The sequence below is a fragment of the Tauraco erythrolophus genome, chromosome 4 (genome assembly GCF_009769465.1).
Source record: "Tauraco erythrolophus isolate bTauEry1 chromosome 4, bTauEry1.pri, whole genome shotgun sequence".
Taxonomy (NCBI): Eukaryota; Metazoa; Chordata; class Aves; order Musophagiformes; family Musophagidae; genus Tauraco; species Tauraco erythrolophus.
This window is the reverse complement of record NC_141468.1, coordinates 57,258,300-57,280,351: the sequence shown is the minus strand read 5'-3', so window position 1 is coordinate 57,280,351 and position 22,052 is coordinate 57,258,300. Positions and strand designations below refer to the sequence as shown.

General features: G+C 45.7%; 1 protein-coding gene across 1 annotated transcript in view; it reads left to right on the top strand.

Moving 5' to 3' along the window:
- Positions 1–22,052, top strand: part of GRIN2B (glutamate ionotropic receptor NMDA type subunit 2B) — a 174,626-nt gene that overhangs the window by 36,854 nt on the left and 115,720 nt on the right. Inside the window, 1 exon segment of the mRNA XM_086610115.1 lies at positions 14,700–15,298. Coding sequence (XP_086466241.1) covers positions 14,700–15,298 — 599 coding nt within the window.

Below are 22,052 nucleotides of genomic sequence, written 5' to 3'. Positions count from 1 at the left end.
GGGAAGGTGTTGCCCACTTACAGTCCTGAAAAATCCCCTACCAAGACTCACGAGGAATGGGACCAGTTTGTCAGCTGTCCACATCACAGCAGGAGGGATTATGAACAGCCTGTTTAAAGTCCTGCTGCTGGTTCCATCTGAAATGCTGTTCACCTTTAGTTTGGACTGTAAACTATCATCGCTGTGCGCTGTTAAAATGTTGCTGTCGGTGTGCCCAGAGAACTGAGGGCTTCCTTTGTTGAAGTCCGAGACACACGATTGACCTTGTGTAAGAAAGTAAACTGCCCTATTTAGAGGAACCCTGAGAAGGACTGAGTCCAAGACTGGGAGGGCTTGTAAGATTAATGTCTGGTGAAACAGACATGCTGGTGCTTATGGAGTGAAGTGGAAATCTGGGGATCGAACAATTTTCTTGTTGCATAGCAATGAAATAGGGAAATTATCAATGGGCTGTGCAAAGTCCCTCACAGCAGACAGCTGAAGGAGAGCTCATGGCCCTCAGAAAGCTCCCTGTAAAAAAGGAGATTTAGGTTCCTCAGCCCTTTAAGTATGAATGAAATATGTATATGTAAAAACAGGCAAATATGTAAAAATATTGCATACCTTTCCTCCCTTGGATATCCTAGAGCTACACTATAAAGAGAGACTCCATGGGAAGTAAGGCCAGTGAGGAATATCTGTAGAGGCCGCATTTTCCCACTGATTAATAGAATGGTTTGTGTCCATAGCCTACTGCTGAAAGCACAAGCACTCTGACCACATTCTCACTTCCACCTAGAGAATAGTGTGACTTTGAAGTTAGTGGGATTAGCCTGATCAGTAAAAGGAGAAAGAGATCTACTATCAGCCCTTAGAAATTACTGGGTAACATAACAAGAGCAGCTGGACACCAAGTGAGCTGCAGAGCACTGGGTTGGTATCTCCCATGCAGAGTGCTTCATTCACCAAGCATGCCCACTCTGCAAGGCTGCATGCCTTGAAAAGCACTGATGCCAAGATGATGAATGTACATAGTTTTTAACCTCTGTTTCTTCTACTCTTAGCACAGAGAAGAGGAGAACATCCTCTGAGATAAAGCATGCACAGCTACTGCTGCAGGCTCCTACGCAGTGCAGATGGATGCGTAGTGTAGGAATGTACACATCCTGCATCCATTGAGATAATGAAAAGGTCGAGCTTCTTGCACAAGCCACCAGAATTGAAGGAAAGGTTTTTCAGCTCAGTACTTCTCAGGAGGCAGATATTCAGAGCTTTTTCATGAAAAGGAGAAAAGGCACGTCTTCCTACTAGCAAAAAAAAAAAGGATCCTGAAGCTAGATGACCAGAGACTGAGATTTTGTCTTAGCTTCCAGAATTGCTTAGCTGCACCCTGAAACAAACCTTTCTGTGGCTATTCCCTTCCCACAAGTATTGCTTCTTCTGACCTGCCTAAAGGAAAGACAGTTTTGTTTGTTTGTTTGTTTGTTTGTTTGTTTTTCTAAACCAGATCCTCTTGGTGTATATTAATTAGATGACTACTTGCCTCCATGAAAGAAGAGTCCTGAAGGACTGCACTTTGTCAGGAAGAATAAAGTCTGTTAAAACCATGTCTCCAATGCTTTCACCCCCAATTTCAAGGCATGCAAGCTCTCTTCCTCTGGGCTGTGGCCAGGGCTGTGTAGTGAAGCAGCCTGTGTAATCCTTGGCTTCTCTCTAAGAGCACTAACCAGAGGCTTAATTAGCTCTGAACGCATGTGTGGTGATGTAGACACTAATCTTCAGTAAGACTGGACTGCACCATCACCTCATTTCATAGGGATCGTAGTCAGATACTAATCCACTTCAAGGGCTGCCAGCCTGAGTTGGAGTGAAACTGGCATATTGGAGATGAAGCTATTTGCCTATCTTGAGCCATCCTGCATGTAGAGTTGCCTACGTACACGTGCCCATGTATATATATATATATAGATACACACCTGCATGCACTTAAGAACCTGGAGGCAGCTGTGTGCAGGAAGACAGAAAATAATGAGACAGAGTGATACAAAGTGGAAGGAAAAGACAAAGCATCACAGCCAACGGTCCTTCCTTTGCAGGAGGTGCAGTGCTGGACATGGCTTTTTCTTTCTGCTCTCATATCGTTATTTGTTCATCTTTTGTCACGGGCCCTGGCCAGGCAATGTTCAGGCTGAATAGCTCGTTTCTCCTCATCTTGCTGTAGCTCCTGCTGATGCTTCCATCTACTTCCCACTCCCCCGTCGTGCTGGAGTGTGTGGTTGAAAAAGAGGACAGGCAACGGGAGATGCAGGAAAACAAGATGCATTGACTTTGCCTTTGAGTCAGTCAAAGAGCTATTTCTATACTTTACATGCCTCATCCTGGCTTTTATTCTTTTAGATGCTTTTGTTACTCTTATTATTAATGGCCAGCAGAGGCAAATTCCTTTGCTGCTCCATCAATCCCTTTCTCTGCTGTGCTGATCCTCGACAGAAATCTCAGTGCCTCATGTGCGTGTGTGATATTGAAAAAGATATGGCAGTTCATTCCCAGCCTCAGGTTTTGTTTAAAAAAGTACAAAGCCTAATATAGATAGAAAAATTTGAATTCAAGTACAAAAAGAGCATTTTATTTATTATGCTGCTACTTTTAAGTTATGTCAAGGGCATATTGAATATATAGATGGTACCTTGTATTAACGCGCAGGTAATTCTAAAGTATAGAAAAAGAAGTGAATTCAATTATGTGTGCTCCAGCGCAGAGTTAAGCTGACTAGAAACGGGCTTGTTGATTTTCATTGCCCAAGCAAAAAGAATTACAGAACTGAAACTCATAGCACCCTTATTGCAAAGTCAGATGGACTGACTCCCTCTCCCAAATCCTCTTCATCAAACCCTGAGGAGTGGATATAATATTCCTTACAGCACAAATCACTGTAGTAACCATGAATGTGAAGTGTTACAGGAATCGTGAGGAAGATGGCAAGCTCTAGCTCTGCAAATCTCCTATGGTACAGTCTTTTACAAAGAACAACTTCTAATTCATTGAAGTTCAGAAATGGCTTATCCTTGAATAGGAAGTTTGCCCCAATTTCTGCCTCAGTCTCATAGCAGCAAGGGGTATGGCTGTTAATCATCAGGGCAAAGAAAAGGAACTAAAGAGCCATGATCCCAATACAAAATAATAGGAAGCAATAATTCAGCAGGTGTGGATTTGGCAGAGCATCTTGCAAATGTTTGGATGGGCATGTGTTCATGCAGGAAACTTCATATATTTGTGAGTGTTTTTGTCTGTAAAGCTGTAGTAAACCTCCTATTGAGTTTCTGAGACTTAATAGATGGGAGCTCAAGGAGAACATTTGAGGAGGGAGCTTCTTTCCTTTCTAATATCTGTGTAAATAACTCCATGTGCTTTATTGGTCTCAAAGTCTCCACAGTGGGGAAGAGGAGAATCAATAATCGTTTAAAACTTTGTGAATCAATTAGATGAGCAAGACAGGCATGACAGCAGCTTCCCGACAGAGGGTACTGCTCACTGGTTGATTAGGGAGGAGAGCTGGGTAGAGAGAAGGCAGGTGCTGCCATGCTTTCATCCATCCTGGAGCACAAGAGGTAACTAGCTATGGCCAAAGCCAGCTCTGATGGGGATCAGGTCTCCAAGCATGACAAATGAGGCTGCGTATTGAAATCCTTTTTGCTTGTTCCAGTCAAGGACTCTTGTAACACACTTCAGTGATACAGTCGCTTTCCAAAGCAGGGGCGGAATCCAGAGCACAGGTCCAATAGTTGAGGAATCCACCTATGGTTCTTCTCCTCAGGCTTAGAGGGTCTCCAACCAGATCTGAAACCAGAAGGAGCGTCACCAGGGTGATGCAGGCTGGAATTTGAACTGGTTAGCTCTCCTGACATGGCAGCTCTGCTGGACATCAGCTGGAGTTTCCACACAGTGCTAATGCACAGATGCCTTAGGGCCAACTCACTGCTTCTGTGCCTCCTGTCGCAGATGTACACGTTATGTGCTAATGAGACAGCTGCTTGCCAGGAGCGTGTCCAAACAAAAATGGACCAAGGTATTGCTTCTTTTTATGCCGGGCTTTTTTATACTATCCTGGCAGCATAAGGAAGGTGGTAAAATCCCTCTTAAAACACACCACACAGAACTGCCTTCTTGCCTGGTGCACAGCGAGGGTTCGACATTGCTCCTATCTCAGCCCATGCAGGTTGCAGTGAGCTGCGGTGAGTCAGGTTTGGGAGAGCAGGTGGGAGATGCACTCTGAGCAAGCAGCATCTCCTTTCCAAAGTGACAGGATCTCATTTGGAGGGTGCAGTAAAGGGTAGCATGGATCCTCATGGTCTCAGAAAGTATGAAATGATTGAACACTTACTCCCAGGCTCAGGAGGAGGAGAAAAGGTGAGCTTACTTCTTTCCGAGTTTTGGAGCAGCCTCACGGCAGAAAGCCAGAGACGTGGGCTAACTGAATAAGCCTGGCTGTATCTGTGGGACTGAATCCCCAGGTAAGAGCGGCGCGTGAACGCAGGGAAGCAAAGACAGCAGCACATACACTCCATACCTTCCTCTCTCACACCACGGAGGAAAACAGTGCTAAGGAGCACAGAAGCAGTCAGGAACTAGCCCTGGAGAAGGAGGCCAGGGCGGGCAGGATGAGGGGAAATCTTGACTTGACTCCTGCCTGCCCCTAGTTACCAGGCACAAGAGGTCTAGGCAGGCGGCCCGTCAGCCCCTCTCCTCTTCCCGAGCATCTCTGCAGCCCCAGCAGGCTGCCGAGGGATGAGCTCCTTACTCCGGGGCGAGGGTAGCGACGCCCAGACCCGTCCTTCGCAGCGCCGACGCCGGCGGGCCGGGCCGTACCCGCGCAGCGCGGCCGGCCGGGAGCGCGGGGCCCCGCCGCGGGCGGGCGGCCGGCGGTAAGGAGATTACCGCCGCGGCGCTGTTACGTGTGCGCGGTTGCCGGGGAAACTCCGCTGCTGAACTGGGACCAAAGCGGTGGGGGCCGGGCCTTTTTTTGACTCTATTCCCTCCCCTCCTCTTTTTTCTTTTTTTTTTTTTTTTTGGTACTCAGAGCATCAATTATGTCCCTCTTAGAGAAGAGGCAGTCAGGTATGGGGCATATGGGGCAGTGGGAAATCTGGAGTCTGTGTAATCTAGATAAATCTAAGCTCTTGATTCTGTCCCCCTGCTAGAGAGCTCTCCCATTTTCAGTGGAAGTTGGTTTGGGGATTTTTTGTTTGTTTGTTTGTTTGTTTGTTTACTTGTTGTTTTTTCCCCCCCCCCCGTTTTCTTTTGAGTAAGAACGTTGCCTATTTGCTGCTGGGCAAACTGGATGAGACTGAAGCCTTTTGCTACTCCTTGCCATAAGGAAAGCGGAGGGCACATCTACACAGGCTTTGCCTTCTGCTACTTGCTCACTTGCACTCTGAGGCAAGCTAGTGCTGATCCAAAGGGTATGTAAGCTATATCAATGTGTAGAAAGTGATCTAAACTGGTTAATAAGGCCAACCTCTAAGAAAAAATTAATCCCTGGCACAACATTACCTCAAATTGGCTACTTTACTTTGTCTGTGGTCTGGCTGACAAAAAGAATGGGCACAGCCAGTCTCCCTCTGTTCATAAAGGCTGAGTAGACTTTGGCGTCACTAGGACTGCAAGTACCGTGTGTTAGGACGCAGAGCATCTAACAGCCTTGCCCACAGAAGGTTGATGCTTAAATAAGCAATGCAGAATTTGAGCCAAAGGGAGTATCACTGCTTCATGAGATAGAAGGGGAATGGAGGCCCTCACAGACACTCTCTGACCTGTCCACAGCTGGGCCACAGAGAGAGATCTTCAGCTCCTGAGAGGCTCAGAGCACATTGGCTGCAATGCTGAACTTCCAGGTCTTATCTAAATAGACTCTGTGAACCTTTGGAGGTTCAGCTTATAATAAGGTTTTCTCATAATAAGAGACCAAAGGCATACTTGATGAAATGGAAGAGCAGTTAATTTAGAAATGATAAAAAGAAATAGTATTTCACCCTGGATAGTTGATTTGAGAAATTTATTCAATGACAGCTTGCCAAATACTGTGACTGGACTTTTTAAAGAGTGCTGGATAGTTTTATGGCTCCTATTGGTTAATATCGCTATACCAAGACATCCCATTCGGCTTACAGTCAGAATTTGGTCCTTAGTCTGGAGGGTAAGACAGCCAGGAAAGAAGCCCCAGGCGAACACTGTGATGTAATTGGGTGGATGAGTAATAGGGCAGTCTGACTTTCCTCTAACTGATATGGACTGGCAATGTCAGGATATTAAGTCAACCTAGTGGGCTCGTCTGAGCTGGGACAGGGGAGCCAGTCCTGGGCTCTCTGGATAGCCAGTGTGGTATAACATGTCACCTGATGGGGAGAATCTACCCAGAGTGACCAGTGGTTTAATCCACCCATGTAAGCTCTTCAAACAAGGAAACACACACATACGGAGGTGAAAATGGAAATGCAACAAGCCTGGTGTGAGAACTGTTTATCCTGGCAGCTTGCTAACTGCCATTTCCTCTCTGTGGAAAAGTGCTGGCATCCATATGTGATGCTCTGAGAAGCTGGCTGGGATGGCATGCCATCATATACTTGCCTGCTTTGACCAGTGTTTGTGTATAAAATTCACAAATCGTGCACCTTCTCCATAGGCAAACAACTTTTGGGGTTTTCCTCTGAATTGTATATGTCAGTCAATGGCCCTGGTGTGTTTGACTCTTTTGTCTTTTTCATTAACTGCGTGTGGTGTGGAGTGAAACAATCCCAAGATCAAGATGACAGAATCTAGGGTATCTTGTGTTTCCTCTGTTGTAAAATGCTTAGAAAGGAACGATTTCTGTAGACCCTTCAGTGGAAAGTGGAAATCACTTAGCTGTTTTCAGCCCTTGAGTCATCTTTAATCAGAGACCTTTTTATTGCAGCTCTCAGGAACTCCTTGATGCTGGAGCACTTACACAGTTGTCCCTGCGCTAGGGCTCTGCAGCAGCTCTGTTTCCACTGCTACAGACAGATTAATGTCCAAGCCGTGATTTGGATCTGTGTATATGATGATACTTAGGTGTATAGTTGGTGTCATTATCCATGTGAATCTTGGTACATTGATACTGTTTACCAGGGTAACAAAATTGAGCTACGCTAGCAACTCTAGATTCCTTATCACAATTATTCTCAGTAGTCACCAAGGATCGTGGCTTCCAGAGGAGACCTAGAGAGTCAACAATCATTCTCCTAATTGCCACAGACCTTCTTTCTTGGCCACTTGTATGCCCTGCCTAGCAGGGACTAGAAGGCCAGTGTGCTGGGTTTATGTGAAAGGGTTTTGATAGTGGGAGTGGGGATTTGCCCCCTGTAACTACCTGGGCTCCAAAACTGGTTGGACCCGTCTTTGGCCGGGTCGGACCCTCCATCCCCCTCAGGCCAGGGCCGAGCCAATCAGCACCTCTGCGAATGCCCCATTTAAGACTGGGACAAAGGAGCCTGAAACGTGGCTTTGGACTTGCAGTGAAAGAGAGAGGGGAGGTGGGGGGCTGCGCCCCCTCCCTGGCCCCCTGGCGGGTGGCTGCCCATGCTGGGCCGGCGTCACCAGCTGGAGATGGCCACGGCGGCGCGGCTGGGAGAGCTCAGGAGCGCCTTGCTCCCAGGGTGCCCACTGGGCCGAGTGCCTGCAGAGAGGAGTAAGATCTGAGAGAAATGGCCACACGCACCCCAGGTCAGTGAAGATGGAATGGCAGGAGGTGTGTGGAGCTGAGGTTCCCTTGCAGCCCGTGGTGAGACGGCAGCGGCCCCCCTGCAGCCCTTGGTGAGACACAGTGGAGCGGAGACCCACCAGCAGCCCGTGGAGAAGCCCACGCTGGAGCAAAGATGCCTGAGCCTGAGGGAGGTTGTAGAGAATGAGACTTGGTAAGAAGCAGAGATGCATCTGAAGTCTGTGGAAAAACCCATGCCGGAGAGGGTGGCAGCTCCCTAAGAATCCGTGACCCTGGTAAAAGCCCATGCCAGAGCAATCTGATGGGTAAGGATTGCATCCTGCGGGAAGGACTCACATTGGAGAAGTCTGTGGACTGCCTCGTGAGTAGGGGAACCACTGGATCAGGGGGAAAGAGTGTAAGAAGCCCTTCTTCTTTAAGAAAGGAGAGGCAGAAACAGTGTGTGATGAACTGACCTGCAGGTCCCCTTTCCTTGTTCCCCTGCGCTGCTGGGGGAGGAGATGGAGCCGGGAAGAAGGGGAGGGTGGTGGTGGTGGGGAAGGTGTTATTTTTAAGTTCTGGCTTTGTTTCTTGTTATCCTTTCAAGTAACTGTTAATAAATTGATTTGTCCCTAAGCCGAGTTCGTTTTGCCCGGGACTACAGTCGATGAGTGATTGTTCCTTGTACTTATCTCGACCCTCTGGCCTTTTGTTATATTTTTCTCCTCTCTGCCTCACTGAGGGGAGGAGTGAGAGAGCGACCTCGTGGTAGCTTCGCTGCTGGCTGGGTTAAACCACAACAGCCAGTAACACCCTGTCCTGTAAGATGGCTCTTACAACCCTCCGTGAATTTATCACAGTATATCCTGCCTGCCTTTCCCCAGTGGGGACACTGAACTGGGTCTCTCACTTATCCACCAATTTCTGTATCGCTTCTCTATAACCATCATCTCCGAGCTATGTATCCTTCTGTCAGATAAGACCAGTGTGCTCAGTAGTTATCCTGAGAATATAGGAGGGATCTGAAAAATTATAGTTATGTAAACCATGTTTCTGCATCTAATGAATTTGAACTTCCCACTGATGGCACATTCGCAGGGCAGCTCTGAGGATTTCCACCAAGAACGATCCACTCATCAGTGAATCAGAGCACTGGGAAAGGATTGCAGGAGGTCATCTGCTGCATCTGCTGTGCAAGCCAAAATCAGTAATAACCCAGGGAACCTGTCTCAGTAAGACAGGAAAGTTTTGAAATTCTACTAAATAGTATTGACTAGGCAGAGGGTCATTAGGAAATGACACAGTCCAACGTGCTCCAACCTTGCTTTGAGTAAGTTTTGCTGTGAATATGTGTATTTGTGGAAATGTGAGTGTGTATGTGTGTGAGAAATGCAGAGGTGCCGTTCTAGACGCCAATCCCACCATGGGGACATTGCGCTAGGGCTGAAGTCTCGACGTGTTCTCATAGTCCCTACTGCAAGCACTCAAGCAAAGGACTCTCACAGGATGATGCAGTGTGTAATATTAAAACCAGAGTTTTATTGTATTGAGTTGTTGAAAACTAAATGAAAAAATTAAATGTGGGGAGAAAAAACAAACAGGCAGAAGATTCTGTCTGCAGGCTTGCCTGAGGCAGTGATGCATTTGTGGTAAGAATAAACAGGAGTAAATGAACACTTAAGCAACAAAGATCCCGATTTTCTGTCAGATCTGTTATAACAAACAGGACTCAGAAATATAGAAAATTTAATTATAAGACTCTGAACTGTTGCAGCATTTTCCATCTTGAACAATAAGACTCCCAGTGAATCAGGTATCCCACCAGGACTGTGACAAATAGGTACACAGTGGTGTCTCAATTTTGAAGGAAAGAAATACATAGGTAGGGAAATTAAGGTCTATGTTTTCCCAGAAGTAATTTCATGCTTGCTCACTCCTTTTTGCCCCCTCAAAATGTGTAGTAGGCAGGGCTGAAGTCTAACCAAGAGGCAGCCTTGTGTAATTTGTCTGTAGGTCATAGAGGAATTTTGCAAGTTAACACTATACTAAAAACATATGAACAGCTTTTCTTCTAAATCATGAAAATGAGAAGAGGGCTTTGGAAACTGGCAAGTGGCCTGAATCATTAGGATTTATTGGATTCCCTCTGCAAACTGCAAAGGAAGGGCAGGGCAGACCCCAGTTGTTAAATTATGGCTGCACAGGAAGCTTAATGCAGCAGCAAATAGGGTTAAATATACTGATGTTCCCAGAAGCCTAATAAAAAGGGGCTACTCCCAGAGCAGTACAATTTCTCCTGCACCTGTGTGGAGATAGCAGCCCAGGGCTTTTTTCAAAAACATGGTTTATTTCTCCACATCCAAGAAGCAAACACTTGCTCCTCACTCAAATTCCTTGTGCATAACTTGACACACCTGGCCTTTGTGGAGTCTAGCACTTGGACTGAAGCTAAAGGAACTTGCCACCAATAGCAAAAGATCTGTCCATGGCCCAGACACCAGAGCATGGCACACAGAACCAGATTACATTCAGATAGGCTAGATGTAGGAAACATAACATACTGATCTCCTCACTCCCCAAGCCAGCGCTTACACTATGGCTTGGTGGAAGGCTCTCTAGTTCTTCAAGATGTCTGGCCAACCACAACTGTTTTTGAGGATCCTGCATTCCTCTGCTTTAGGGATGTTCTCAAGGCTACACCATGCTGAGAAGCAGTTTTGCTGTGGATAGTGAGATGCTGTTTATAAGGCAGTAATTGCTTTTGCTTGCCTGGGGAATCCAGAGAGGCTGTTAGGAAGGAACTTGTGAGAAAAGCACCCTGGGGACCTCTCCTCCCACCTCTGAGGTAAATGGTTTGTTAAATGGCAGTGATTGGTTTCAACTGGTGCAGCTGCAGGAGGGCTCCTCGGAGAGTCACCTCCAGCCTTGCCAAAGTCCTGCACCTTGGGTGGGGGGAGGGTCCGACTTGGCCTTCATGCAATATCTGCATGGGACTACCCTTGAGGGACAGAAGTCACTGGGCAACTTAGAATTGGTGGCAATAAAATTTGGTTGCTTTCTAAGCCTTGTGCCACCTCCACAAACCCTCTTCCATCCATCTAGGAACTCGCCAGCCACCAATCTTCAAGAGGAGGCTTCACGGTGAGTGTTTTTGCACCTTCACCATGTGCAATCCAGCCTCCTTATTTGAGGGGTTAAATGTGCAGGAGGGGGAGGCAATACTTGTCCCAGCAGTGGTAAACTCGGAGCAGATTTTCTGTGGAAAGCCATCTGTCAGTTGGGGAGCATTGCTGTGTCAATTGATCAGCTCCACCTCCAGCTCAGCTCTGCAAACTACAGATCCCTGACCTTGCAGGGTGACAGTGGGGGAGTACTAGGATCTTTGGAGGCATTGAGATCCTGTAATAGAGCCTCTACTCTTTCAGACTCGATGAGGGACATCCTGCAGCATCTTGCTCTCTCTTGCAGCAGTTAGCTATGGGGAGCCTGGGCTTGCACGTGAAAGGGCTGTAGGAGAACAACAAGCTTTTCCTGTAGCCAGGGAATTGTATTTCACGTGGATGAGGTGCAATGTAACGGACTTCTGCTTCTAACTCAACCTATCCCTACCCCAAACTTAAATCTGTCTCTCAGTGGCAACGTTGAACCATGCTTTGGCTGCTCCAAAGTGAAAAAGGGAGGTGGAGACTGTGAAATTTCTGCAGGAGAAAAATAGGAGCTTCTAATATTCTGTAAAAACCTTTAATGTCTGGAGGGGTAAAATATTCCTTTTTTGTTTTAGACTGTAATAAAGCAATAATGATTCTATGGAGTATACATGTGTAAAAATGGTAAAACCCTCTCCGAATTTAAAAGCTTTCACTGTAACACCACAGTGAGGCCAAATTCCTGCTCTGTCTGATAGCCCTGAGGTTCTCTGTCAGTTCAGCTTCTCTTTTTCCCTGACTTTCCATCAGGTGTGGTCAAAAATAAGGAGATGAAGGAAATTGTGGCGCTCAGATGTTTTTCTTAGTTTGCTTTTTGTCCCTCAAAAGACACACACTAAGATTCCTGTCCAGCTCTTTCAGCAATTCTCCTGATTTATTACGAGAGGAACACTTTCTTCTACACTGTTGTTCGCCCTTCCTCCCTCACCCCTCTCTTTTCTGAGTGCTGAGTTGGTTAGGGAATGAAATACATTTGGCTAGCCCAGGTATTGGGGTGATCAAGTGCCAAGAGACATCTTGGCAAGCCAAAAGCTGGACTGGCTTGCACCTCCTTAGTGCTCTCATTTCGAATAGAAGTTGCCTCTTCTTCCTGCTTCTATAATAAAAATGCAAGCAGTCGCTCAAGAGCAATTATTACATGCACAGCCAAAGTGATCTGTGCTGTCTGATTTAAGGAGAGGTGCTTACATTTCTCAGGGGAGAGGAATTGTTTAGCTGGATTACGATAAAGCTATCTATTCGGTGTATTGATTTTTGATGTTCTGATACACTCTGGTTAGTGAGGAGCTTCAAATTTTCTCCCTGAGTCTTTGGGGCTGAATTCCCTTCAACAGTTGGGCTGTGCGCTCTTGTAGAAGGAATTGTCAGCAGGCACTTTGGCTGGAGCATCTGACCCTGTTTAAAATCACAGGGAGGACAGTACCTCCCGCACTTCGCTGTCACGCCTGCTAACTCCTGTGTGTGTGCTTGTATGCAGCCTTGAAATACTAGTGGATTTACCATCTCCCATCCCCTATTTGTTGCTGACGAAAGCACTGTGTATTTTTTCAGACAAGACTTCAAGACTCTGTGTCAAATGTTCCTGTAATTCAATAGCCAGGTCCTTCAGGTCTTAGACTCTCTGCTAGAAACTGGAAATTCACAGTCAATTCAGAGGTTCTTATGCATATGTATAGAAAAGCTTTTGTTGAATTTAATGTCAAAATAAATACTAGTCATCAGTGTAGCTGTCTTGCCTTTTCATGTTGCAGTAAGGCTGAGTCTTCACACTCTAGCATTCAGTTTGCTACAAGAGGCTTTCAAAGGCACAGTGCAATGCAGGGTATTGGAGATGCTTGGAGACTTTCTTCAAACTCTGGTGGATGCTATGACAATGGTTTAATCTTTTCTTTAGATTTCCAGATTTTCTCCATAAGCTTCAAAGACAAACAGTGCCTTTTCATTGGAAGAGTAAGTTATTTTCCTGAGAACAGTCCTGGGAGAAGGAGGTGAATTCCAGTGATAGAAAGTATGAGCTGTTTGCCTCAGATTGAAAGGTTCAGTTGCTGCTCCTGTTTTTTTTAACTTGTCTCCAATTCATTGCTGCCTTCGTTTCCTTTTTCTTTTTGTGTACTTTTGTTTTTCCAGTGAGCAAAGAGCAGCCCTAAGAGTACTTTCACAAGTGGGTGGTGAGAGATGTGGAGGAAGTGAACACTTTAATCACCAAACCTCATAGGAGAGGCATGGGGATCTGGGAGCAAGGACTTTTTCATATAGGATGTGACCCATAGGGAGTTCAGAAAAAAGAAACGAACAGCCTAAGGCTGGATGCAGGATCAGAGCTTTTTTTTTTTTCTGGAGTTGCGGAGCTATGGTATGTTTTGCCAATAGAGAAAATGGCTATATGTAATCAAAACCATGACTGAAGAAGGGAGGAAAGGAAGGAAGGAAGGATGGATGGATGGATGGATGGATGATTAACTGGCATCCCTGCTGAAAAACAGCTTTACCTGCCAGGCTGTAGGAGAGTGAATTTGGTAGAGAGCTGTTCTAAGTGTGAGTATCTTGAGGTAACGTCTTGAGGCGTTTGCACAATGAGTTTCCTCAGGTCTAAAACTCCTGATTACCTCCTTTTGGATCTGATTCAGCTCTTCTGGCTTATTGCAAGAAGGCAGGGCTGCTATCTCATTTCTAAAAGTGGTGATTGGATTTGGAGAACTTTCTCATTGTAATGGGAATCTCTGCAGAGAGATGTCATTTAATTCTGCCTTTTTTTTTTTGTTTGTTTGTGATCTAATCCTACTCTACAAAAGTCAGTGGGAGTTTGCAGTTGATTTTAAAAGACAAAGATCAATCCATAAGAGAATATATTGGCAAATACTTTTTCCATTCCTTTCCATCATGAATTGGGCAACGGCAGGGATTTGGATTTTACTGGATCTGTCACAAATGAAGCCTGGTATCTCATGAAATCCCAGGGTGAAAAAGCCTTACACTATGCCATTGGAGAGCTGAGATCTGTACAAAATCCCCCTGGAGTCTTGGAGGTTATAAAATGATACAAATTCTCATTCTTGCAAAGATGAACTTGGTATGGGAGAAGTATATGAAAGCAACACCAAGAGAAATATTGAGCTGACATTTTTCTAAACATGGTATAAACAAAACCCATGATAGTTTAGAATTTTATTTTTTCCATTTTCATATGCTTTGTGTTGTTCTGAGACTGAGCCTTCACAGTTGTAGCACTCTGTGCTATTACTTGCTTTGAGAAGAGCTTGCAGTGAAGATTCTCAGGGCTATTTGTGTCCAATGGTTTTGCCTACTTTAGTTGTACTTCGGTCTGAATATTCAAACTAGAGAGACTGTCCCAAACTATATCAGCATAAAAGCTGCTGTGTGTCTTGTTTATACTGCATATAAAGTTATGATAATCCTGGGATTAAAGCTCTTAATTTCTGCAACCATGGAATATTTTGTACATATTCTCTTTTTCTGTCCTTACTTGTGTACCACTTGTTCCCTGTCTGTTAGAATCATGCCTAACATTTGAAACCCTTAATTAATTTCGGCAACCTGCCTTTAAAAATAAAGCAAGGACAGCTGGTCATAAAAAGGCTTTTACTTCCTTCCCACTTGCTTCACTTAGATTTTAAATTTTTAAAAGTTAAAAATCCTTAAGCTCTGGCCAAGACATGAAGTGTAAGATTCTGACTGTGTGCCTCCCCCTCCATGCTCAATGGGTTGACTAGGAATGCTGTTTATTTCCTTTGACCTATTCTTTTTTTCTCTCTCTTCCTCTCTTTGACTTCCTATTCTAGGATGAGTCATCCATGTTCTTCCAGTTTGGCCCATCAATAGAACAGCAAGCCTCTGTCATGCTCAACATCATGGAAGAATATGACTGGTACATCTTCTCCATTGTCACTACTTACTTCCCTGGTTACCAGGACTTTGTGAACAAGATCCGCAGTACTATTGAGCACAGCTTTGTGGGTTGGGAACTGGAGGAGGTCCTCCTGTTGGACATGTCCCTGGACGATGGGGACTCAAAGATCCAGAACCAGCTCAAGAAGCTCCAAAGCCCTGTTATCCTCCTTTACTGCACAAAGGAAGAGGCCACCTACATTTTTGAGGTGGCCAACTCTGTGGGTCTGACAGGCTATGGTTACACGTGGATTGTGCCCAGCCTGGTGGCAGGGGATACAGACACAGTGCCATCCGAGTTCCCCACTGGGCTCATCTCTGTCTCATATGATGAATGGGACTACGGTCTTCCTGCCAGAGTGAGGGATGGAATAGCCATAATCACCACGGCTGCTTCTGATATGCTATCTGAACACAGCTTCATCCCTGAGCCCAAGAGCAGCTGTTACAACACCCAGGAGAAAAGGATTTACCAGTCCAACATGCTCAACAGGTAAGGGAAGGGACTGGGCCAGCCTTACAAAAGACAGGTCAGAGGGGACCTCTGAGACCAGAATAATTCTGCTAGGGCGCGTGGTGCTTTGGGACTGTGGGCAACGTTGGCCAGAACCTGGGAAAGGGGAGGTGTGCTGATGGTGGGACCCGTGTTGCTGTGTGTCATAAGTGCCAGTACTGTCAGCCCCTTAGAAAGCCTCCATACACATGCAACACAGACGGCAAGCCAGCATGAGGAAAAGGAACAATGAAGGCATAGTGCAGAAAAATTTGACTTTTATAACACTGCAGAACTTCTTGGAGTGTCTTTGCATGAATGGGTCTGTAACTCTCAGGTTGGTTTGTATTGAAATCTAGAAGGCACCAGGTTCTGTTCCAGGTGCCAGCAGTATGTGAGCAGGTGTCCTTTATAGGTGATAGTTGTGTGACCCACCTGGAATAGTTTCGTGGCACCTGTTGTCTGAGGACCAAGTGTCCATCGCTGTATGTTAGCCCTGAATTACAGGAGAGAAGTGCAGAGAAATCTGGATAACTAGAGCTGCAAAAAGAGTTAGGATCAACAACTCTGCCCAGCCCCTGCTTTATATTGGAGGCCTCTAAAGCCTTTAGGTGTCTTAAGAATCCAGTTTACCTCAAAGAGGAGGACTTGTGCTATCACTCTGCCCTTGTTGGCTACTGTCTGCTGGCTGTTTTGAGTACCATTCTCTCTTGTGCAAATTATGCAGTGCCTAGGCACCTCCATCACAATGACTAGTTTTTCCAGATGGAAAAGGGCATTTAAAACAGGAAATAAACATCTTCATTTGGTCCAGATTCAGATTTTCTTAAGAAACAGTGCTAAGATGCCTGTTTAAGGTCATAGAGGAAGCCAGTTGTTGAACAACCTCTAGAACAGAACTCTGATTACTAGATCTTCCTTTTTGTCCCAGCTGAAGTTTTAGTGTGTCACTAAGCAACCCAGATAATGACACATGGAAAGACCTGGGGGAGGTGGTATCTGCAATTAGCCAGATGCCCCCTGACCTGCTCAGTTGTTGTTCTCCAATGACATGTTAAATCCTTGGGGTTTTTCCCTTTGTGGTAGAACAAGGGAAATCCAGGCAGTATCCATCAGGAGAGGTGGCTACACGGAGCTCAGCATCTTTGTTCATTTGTCATGATGAATCGCGGGACAGAGTAAATGTGATGGGTTGGTTTACGTGCTGTGACCCCCTCACTGTCAACTGTACTAGGAAGCTAGGACTGGTGGACAAGAGAGTAGATTTTGCATTGCCTGAAAGTTGAGTACTGAAATAAAAGTCTATTCTTTGACCCATTGTACTATCTGTAATGCTATCTGCTATTTGTCCTTTGTCTCTGTGATCCATTGGCATATTATCAGGTCTTATCGCCTTTACTGCCTCTTCCGCATAGTGGCTTTTTGCTGTCTGCAAGCCTTGGAATCACCAAAGGTGCCCAAAGCTTTTATCAGTTTCCTTCCCAGCTAGGCTTAGGGGTAAGGAGTGTTTTCTGCTGCTCTTTCGAGTCATCCCTGGAATGATTAAGCAGGGAAAAGATATTTAATATATACAAAGTTATCAGAAGTAGCATCAAGGCAGGCTGTTGTTCTACCTTTCCAAATGAATAGAGATTTTTGCGAGGAGCTGCTTTGTGTCTTTTCAGCAGTTATCTAGAAAACAGAGCATTGTCCCGTGCTATGTGCTGCAGTGTTCTGCAAAGACCTTCTGCTGATTAGTTCTGTTGACATTCTATTAGCCTGTGCATAACATCATACCCATATAGCTATGCTGCTTCAAGGACCCAGCATAACCTCTCTGCATAGCACTTCTTTGCATTGTGAAGAAGTTGCAAGCTCAGAGACTCTTGAGTCTCTAGATGTGACAGTACTGTTGTGCAGCATTGATATGCCCTGAAGCCTGGACACTCCACATGAAAGTAGTTCTTGTCACTTTTGAAGATATTAGGTTTCTTCTCACCTTCGTGGCCCAAATCATGCTGTTCCTTCTCCTTTGTCTGCTTTAGGTACAGCATTCACCAGAATGACTCCAGATACATGTAGCTTAGTTTGTGTACCAACGTCAGTCTTGCTGAGAAGCAGTCAAGTAGTCCATGCCAAGCTCCGTTCTGCCGCTGCCTAGATCGTTGCAGGCACCTGAGCTAGCTCAGAAATAATTACACTGTGTTGCAGTTTCTTCTGTGACTACAGTGCAAATATTCACTTTGCCTCACACAGTGCTGGCCAGCACTCTGCCAGTGCTCTCCAAATGTTTCCACGCTTTCTGTACTTCCGAGAGAGGTGGTTAAAAAGTGTGACTTTAGTGAGTTGGGTGCTTGGTGGCCTGTTTAAATGAGATTACTTGTGAGCACCTTTTGATGTATAAAAGCTAGTGATGTCCGAAATAAGCCATTGCTTTTACAAATGTGATATGTGATAGCTTCAAGCTTAGCCTCACAGCCTGGAGTATGGGCAGGAGGAAAGGCAGAGGAGAGGTAGGAGAAGTGGAAAGAAGCAAACATGAGGATGTGAGTTCACCTCACTGAACCAAAACCCACAGAGATTAATGGCTGTAATCTCTGTTCATACCTTCAAGTTCCGTTGAACTCGCTGGAATTTACTATGGGCTAAGCTTTAAACTTCTCTTGATATACTTGGTCTGTCTGAGGTCTTTAAATCTCTCCTGAAATGCTTTTGTCTGTCTGGGGTATTACAGACTCTGCAGTCCTGTCTGCTTCATACCTTCCCTAACCCCTTCCACCTACTAAGATCCCACAGCACTTGTGTATTGTGCACAGCAGGCAGCAGCGATACCTGTGTGTCTGGGACACAGTCTGGCTCTCTTTGGACTGGACTGAAGGTTCTGGAAAACTAATTTTAGCCCTGCCCTGGACCTGGTAATACTATATTCAGCCATCTGCAACTTACACTTCCCCCTCCGCATGCCCACATGGAATAGAGAACTGTGTGTACGTGGGCTTGATGTCTGGGGAGACTGCAAAGTGTATGTGACCTCAGATAATACATCACCATGTAGCTGGTGTTTCAGAAACTCTTGAAGCTAATCCAAAGTGGTCCAATTTGCTTCAAATCCATAGCTGGGAGGCAGTGTTATAAAGGAATTTTCCCATTTTATTCTTTGGAGAGTGACACATCCAACTGAAAAAATGTGTAATTTAGTTCAGCTGGGGCACATTATACACTAAGACTGTGAATTAGTCATTTCCCAAGATCTGCCTTTGAACTCTGACCACTTCTTATGTTGTTTTTTTTTTTTTTTTCTTTCTGAAAGTGCAGTAGTTCTAAATGCAGCTAAAATCAAATGGTCTTGCTCAATGTGGTCTCAGTTGGTGGTTGATCTGGATGTATAATGGAGTAAGGAGGAAATGAACTGAATGTTGCTCAGGTTTAGAAAGAAAGCTCAGTTTCTCCATCTCTTTCTCCCTTCTTACGTCGACACTCGTTTTTTAAAGTGCTTGTGCAAACAAAGTTTTGTTTGAAGTATGGCTGCAAGCACAAAAAGAAACAAGACGAACTGTTATCTAAATGCCATTTCTTGCCAATGTAGGTGTTTGGTCTGCATCTTCTCATATTAATAATGGTCTCATAGCAACTGTTTTCTTGTCTGCCTTGGAACTGATTCTCCTTTGTGTTAGGCTGAAACTGCAGAAATGTGATCACGACCATTGAACATTGTAGATTTTGTCCTAGAAATGAGCTCTCTGGTGAGATAACCCAACTGACTAGTAGGAAAATGATACTTTAAGAAAGGTTTGTTCTACAAGAATTGTTAGTTTTCTTTTTGAATGATTCTTGAGTAAGTTTTCCTCTAGTAAGGGATCTGTCTCAATTTATGCTGATAGTAGGCTTTGGTGATCATTTGGAGTCCAAATATCCAAACACTGTTTTCCAGTTCAATTACACTCTTTAATTCTTTGTTTTGTTTGCAATAATTACCTGTTAATTTATTCCTTCATTGTCCCAGAAAGCAATCTGGTTGGAATATTCCAGTCTACCAAGTTTATAGTCATCTCAATGGCCGGTCTTCTGGGCATCCAGCAAACCACTGTGCTCTCTGCTCCCTTCTACTGGATGAGAAGATTGCAGAGGTTGGGAAGGAGTTTCTAACAGGGTTTTTCTCTGGAGAGATGCTCAGATGTGGAGTTCTTCTCTCTTGGCCCTTCCAAGGAGAGTTGTTAACCTTCTAGGCATTCTGCAAAGCTCATCTATTCTCCCTTCACCATGTCTGCTGAGGAGTGAGTGGGCAGATGTGGATGTGTTTATAGGCAGCCTTCTTCTTATTTTGTTATTTTAATTGATGGGACAGATTTCCTTGAGCTGGAGATTGGTGCTTCTCATTACATTTTAGAAATGGGAAGAAATAACTAAATGACAGGAGCATTCTTGGGAGTGGAATTCAGGGATGAGTCATAAGAAAAGAATATGATTTCTGGCATATATTTAAGGAATAGAAGCTCAGTCATTTTGTATGGATATTCACAGCCATTGGGCTACATAAGCTGTGTTTTTATTATAGCCTTCGATGAGACCTGGGTTCTTCCTACTGGTTGTCATGGCTGCTTGTGAATGCTGGGCCATAACTACTAGTTTGTTGTTGTAGGGTTACTAATGAGTTCTCCACTGATTGGCTTTAATAGTCTCTCATTTAACACCAGGCTGCACACACCAGATTTCATTTTAATAAAAAGTGCAGTGGAGCATTTGCTTTGGAATGAACACACAAATGTGGAATTGTACTGCCTTTGCAAAGAAATGCATTAAGAGGGGAACAAAGGTAGGTTCAATTCTGCACCTCAGATTCCTCAAATATAAAAAGAGCTGGCAGGCTACCTTGGTGCATTGTTTGGACATGATACTTCCACTTTGGAGGAAATACTAACTTTCATCTGGAGCTTTCTGTGCCAATCAGTTAAGAAATGCAAAAGAGCCCTTGATGAATGGTTGGAATCTGTTTTCCCTGGAACACCCAGGGCAAGCTCTGTTCTCACATGGCCATTTTCCCCTAGTGGAAACTAGGAATTACTGGGGCTTAGGCAGCTGAACAGTGAGTCAGGGAGCACAGAAAGTGCTTGCAATAGGATCGTACAAATATATCGCTGCCATAGAGGCTCCAGACCATAGGGGCTATACGTATCCCTGGAAAGGTGCAGTGCCCATTCAGGGTGTTGTGCCACCCTGATACCAGGGAGCAGCATCATGCCCATAGCATCTTGGATCTGCTTTCCCCAGATCAATGCCAAGGACAGTGCCCAGGCAGCACCTCCCCTTGTTTCCCAGGCCTCTCCCAACCCACCCTTCTGCCCTCTCCTCTCCAGGCACAGGAGCTATCACCTGCCACACTGGACACAGGGATCATATATCATTTGCAGGTACTGCCATGAAGCCAGTCCGTGTTCTTTCCCAGCAGAGTGAGCCACACACCTTCATGCAGTGCAGCAAGGGAGTTGAGGGCAGGAAGGGAGAAAGGGTGGCACAAATGGTCCTTTCTCCATTCGTAGGACTGTCGAGTTAACGTCATGCTAAGAGACGGGAGCACTGGCCAGCACTCAGGTCTCACTGGCTTTGGTGGGGCCGTATCTATCTGCTTGGCAGCTGGGTAGGAAGCCCTACTCCAGCCCTTAAACCCAGTGCTGCTCCAGTGCTGGGACTTGCTTCTTAACTCCAGGGAGGAGGGAGAGGAGGTATAAATGGTATGTTCCCACGGAGGCAGAAATTGCCCTTTTCAGAAACTTGGAGGGCGAGGGAGCACATGTAACTTTTGACCTTTCAGAGCCTTTAATCTGGTGCCTTGTTAGCAGCTCTTTACGTTCCTGCTGGTTGGTGTGTCCGGCTGCCGTCAGGCGGGTGCTAGCTGGCAGCATGTGGCATGAGCGCTGCTGACGGATTAGCGATCTCTGCTGCTGAAATCTGCTTGTTCCTGTCATCGCTCCAGCAGCAGCTGGAGGCCAGGGCTGGCTCGCACCTCCTGCCTCCGTCAGGGTCTCTCTGCCTCCCTGCATACCTTATACATCACCTCGCTCTCTGCTGTTTGCATGCTGCCCTCACTTTCTTTTTTTCCACTCCCCGCCTCGCATCTCCTGTTGCATTTCATTTGCCTTGCGTGCATTGCTCCCTGTCATGGTGGTCCAGCGCTGGTAAAAGGTGCCAGGTTTGTGACTCTGGGGCTACTGGTTAGTCTCATTGCCTGGCCAGGAGGTGAACAGTGGGTGGAGGGAGCATCATGCATGTGCCACCACATCTCCGGGGCAGTGTTGGCTTCCTCTTGCTCCTTTTTTTCTGTCCCATGAAGAGGGATGCTGGGGGCAGCTTTGTAATGTGCTCTTGTCCCAAACCTCCCCCACACGGATGGGCTGCTGAGGGTGGCTGATGCAGAAGAGCACGGTCTGTGCCTGCTGTCCTCCTTGCTTTGCCCAGACCTTAAGCAGTGCTGCTTGGGCAGAGGGAGGCACAGCTGTCTTGCAGAGGAAGGTCTAACATCCAACCAGCTCGGCATGCCGGTAGGATGCTGCAAACCCCTGGCTTCTCAAAGGCAGCATATGATGAGGAGACAGCAAAAATGTTTCTCAGCAGGCACCACAGGATGCCTGGGTCCTGCAGAGCAGGGCTATGTCTGAGTGGAAGAGGAGGCACTTGTTCTGTGTGGACAGCTGGATTTTTCATCCTCTTTGCAATTAAAATAGGATGGGAGGGTTCAAATGAAGTGATAGTTTTTTGGCAAGGGTTGCCTTTTGATTAG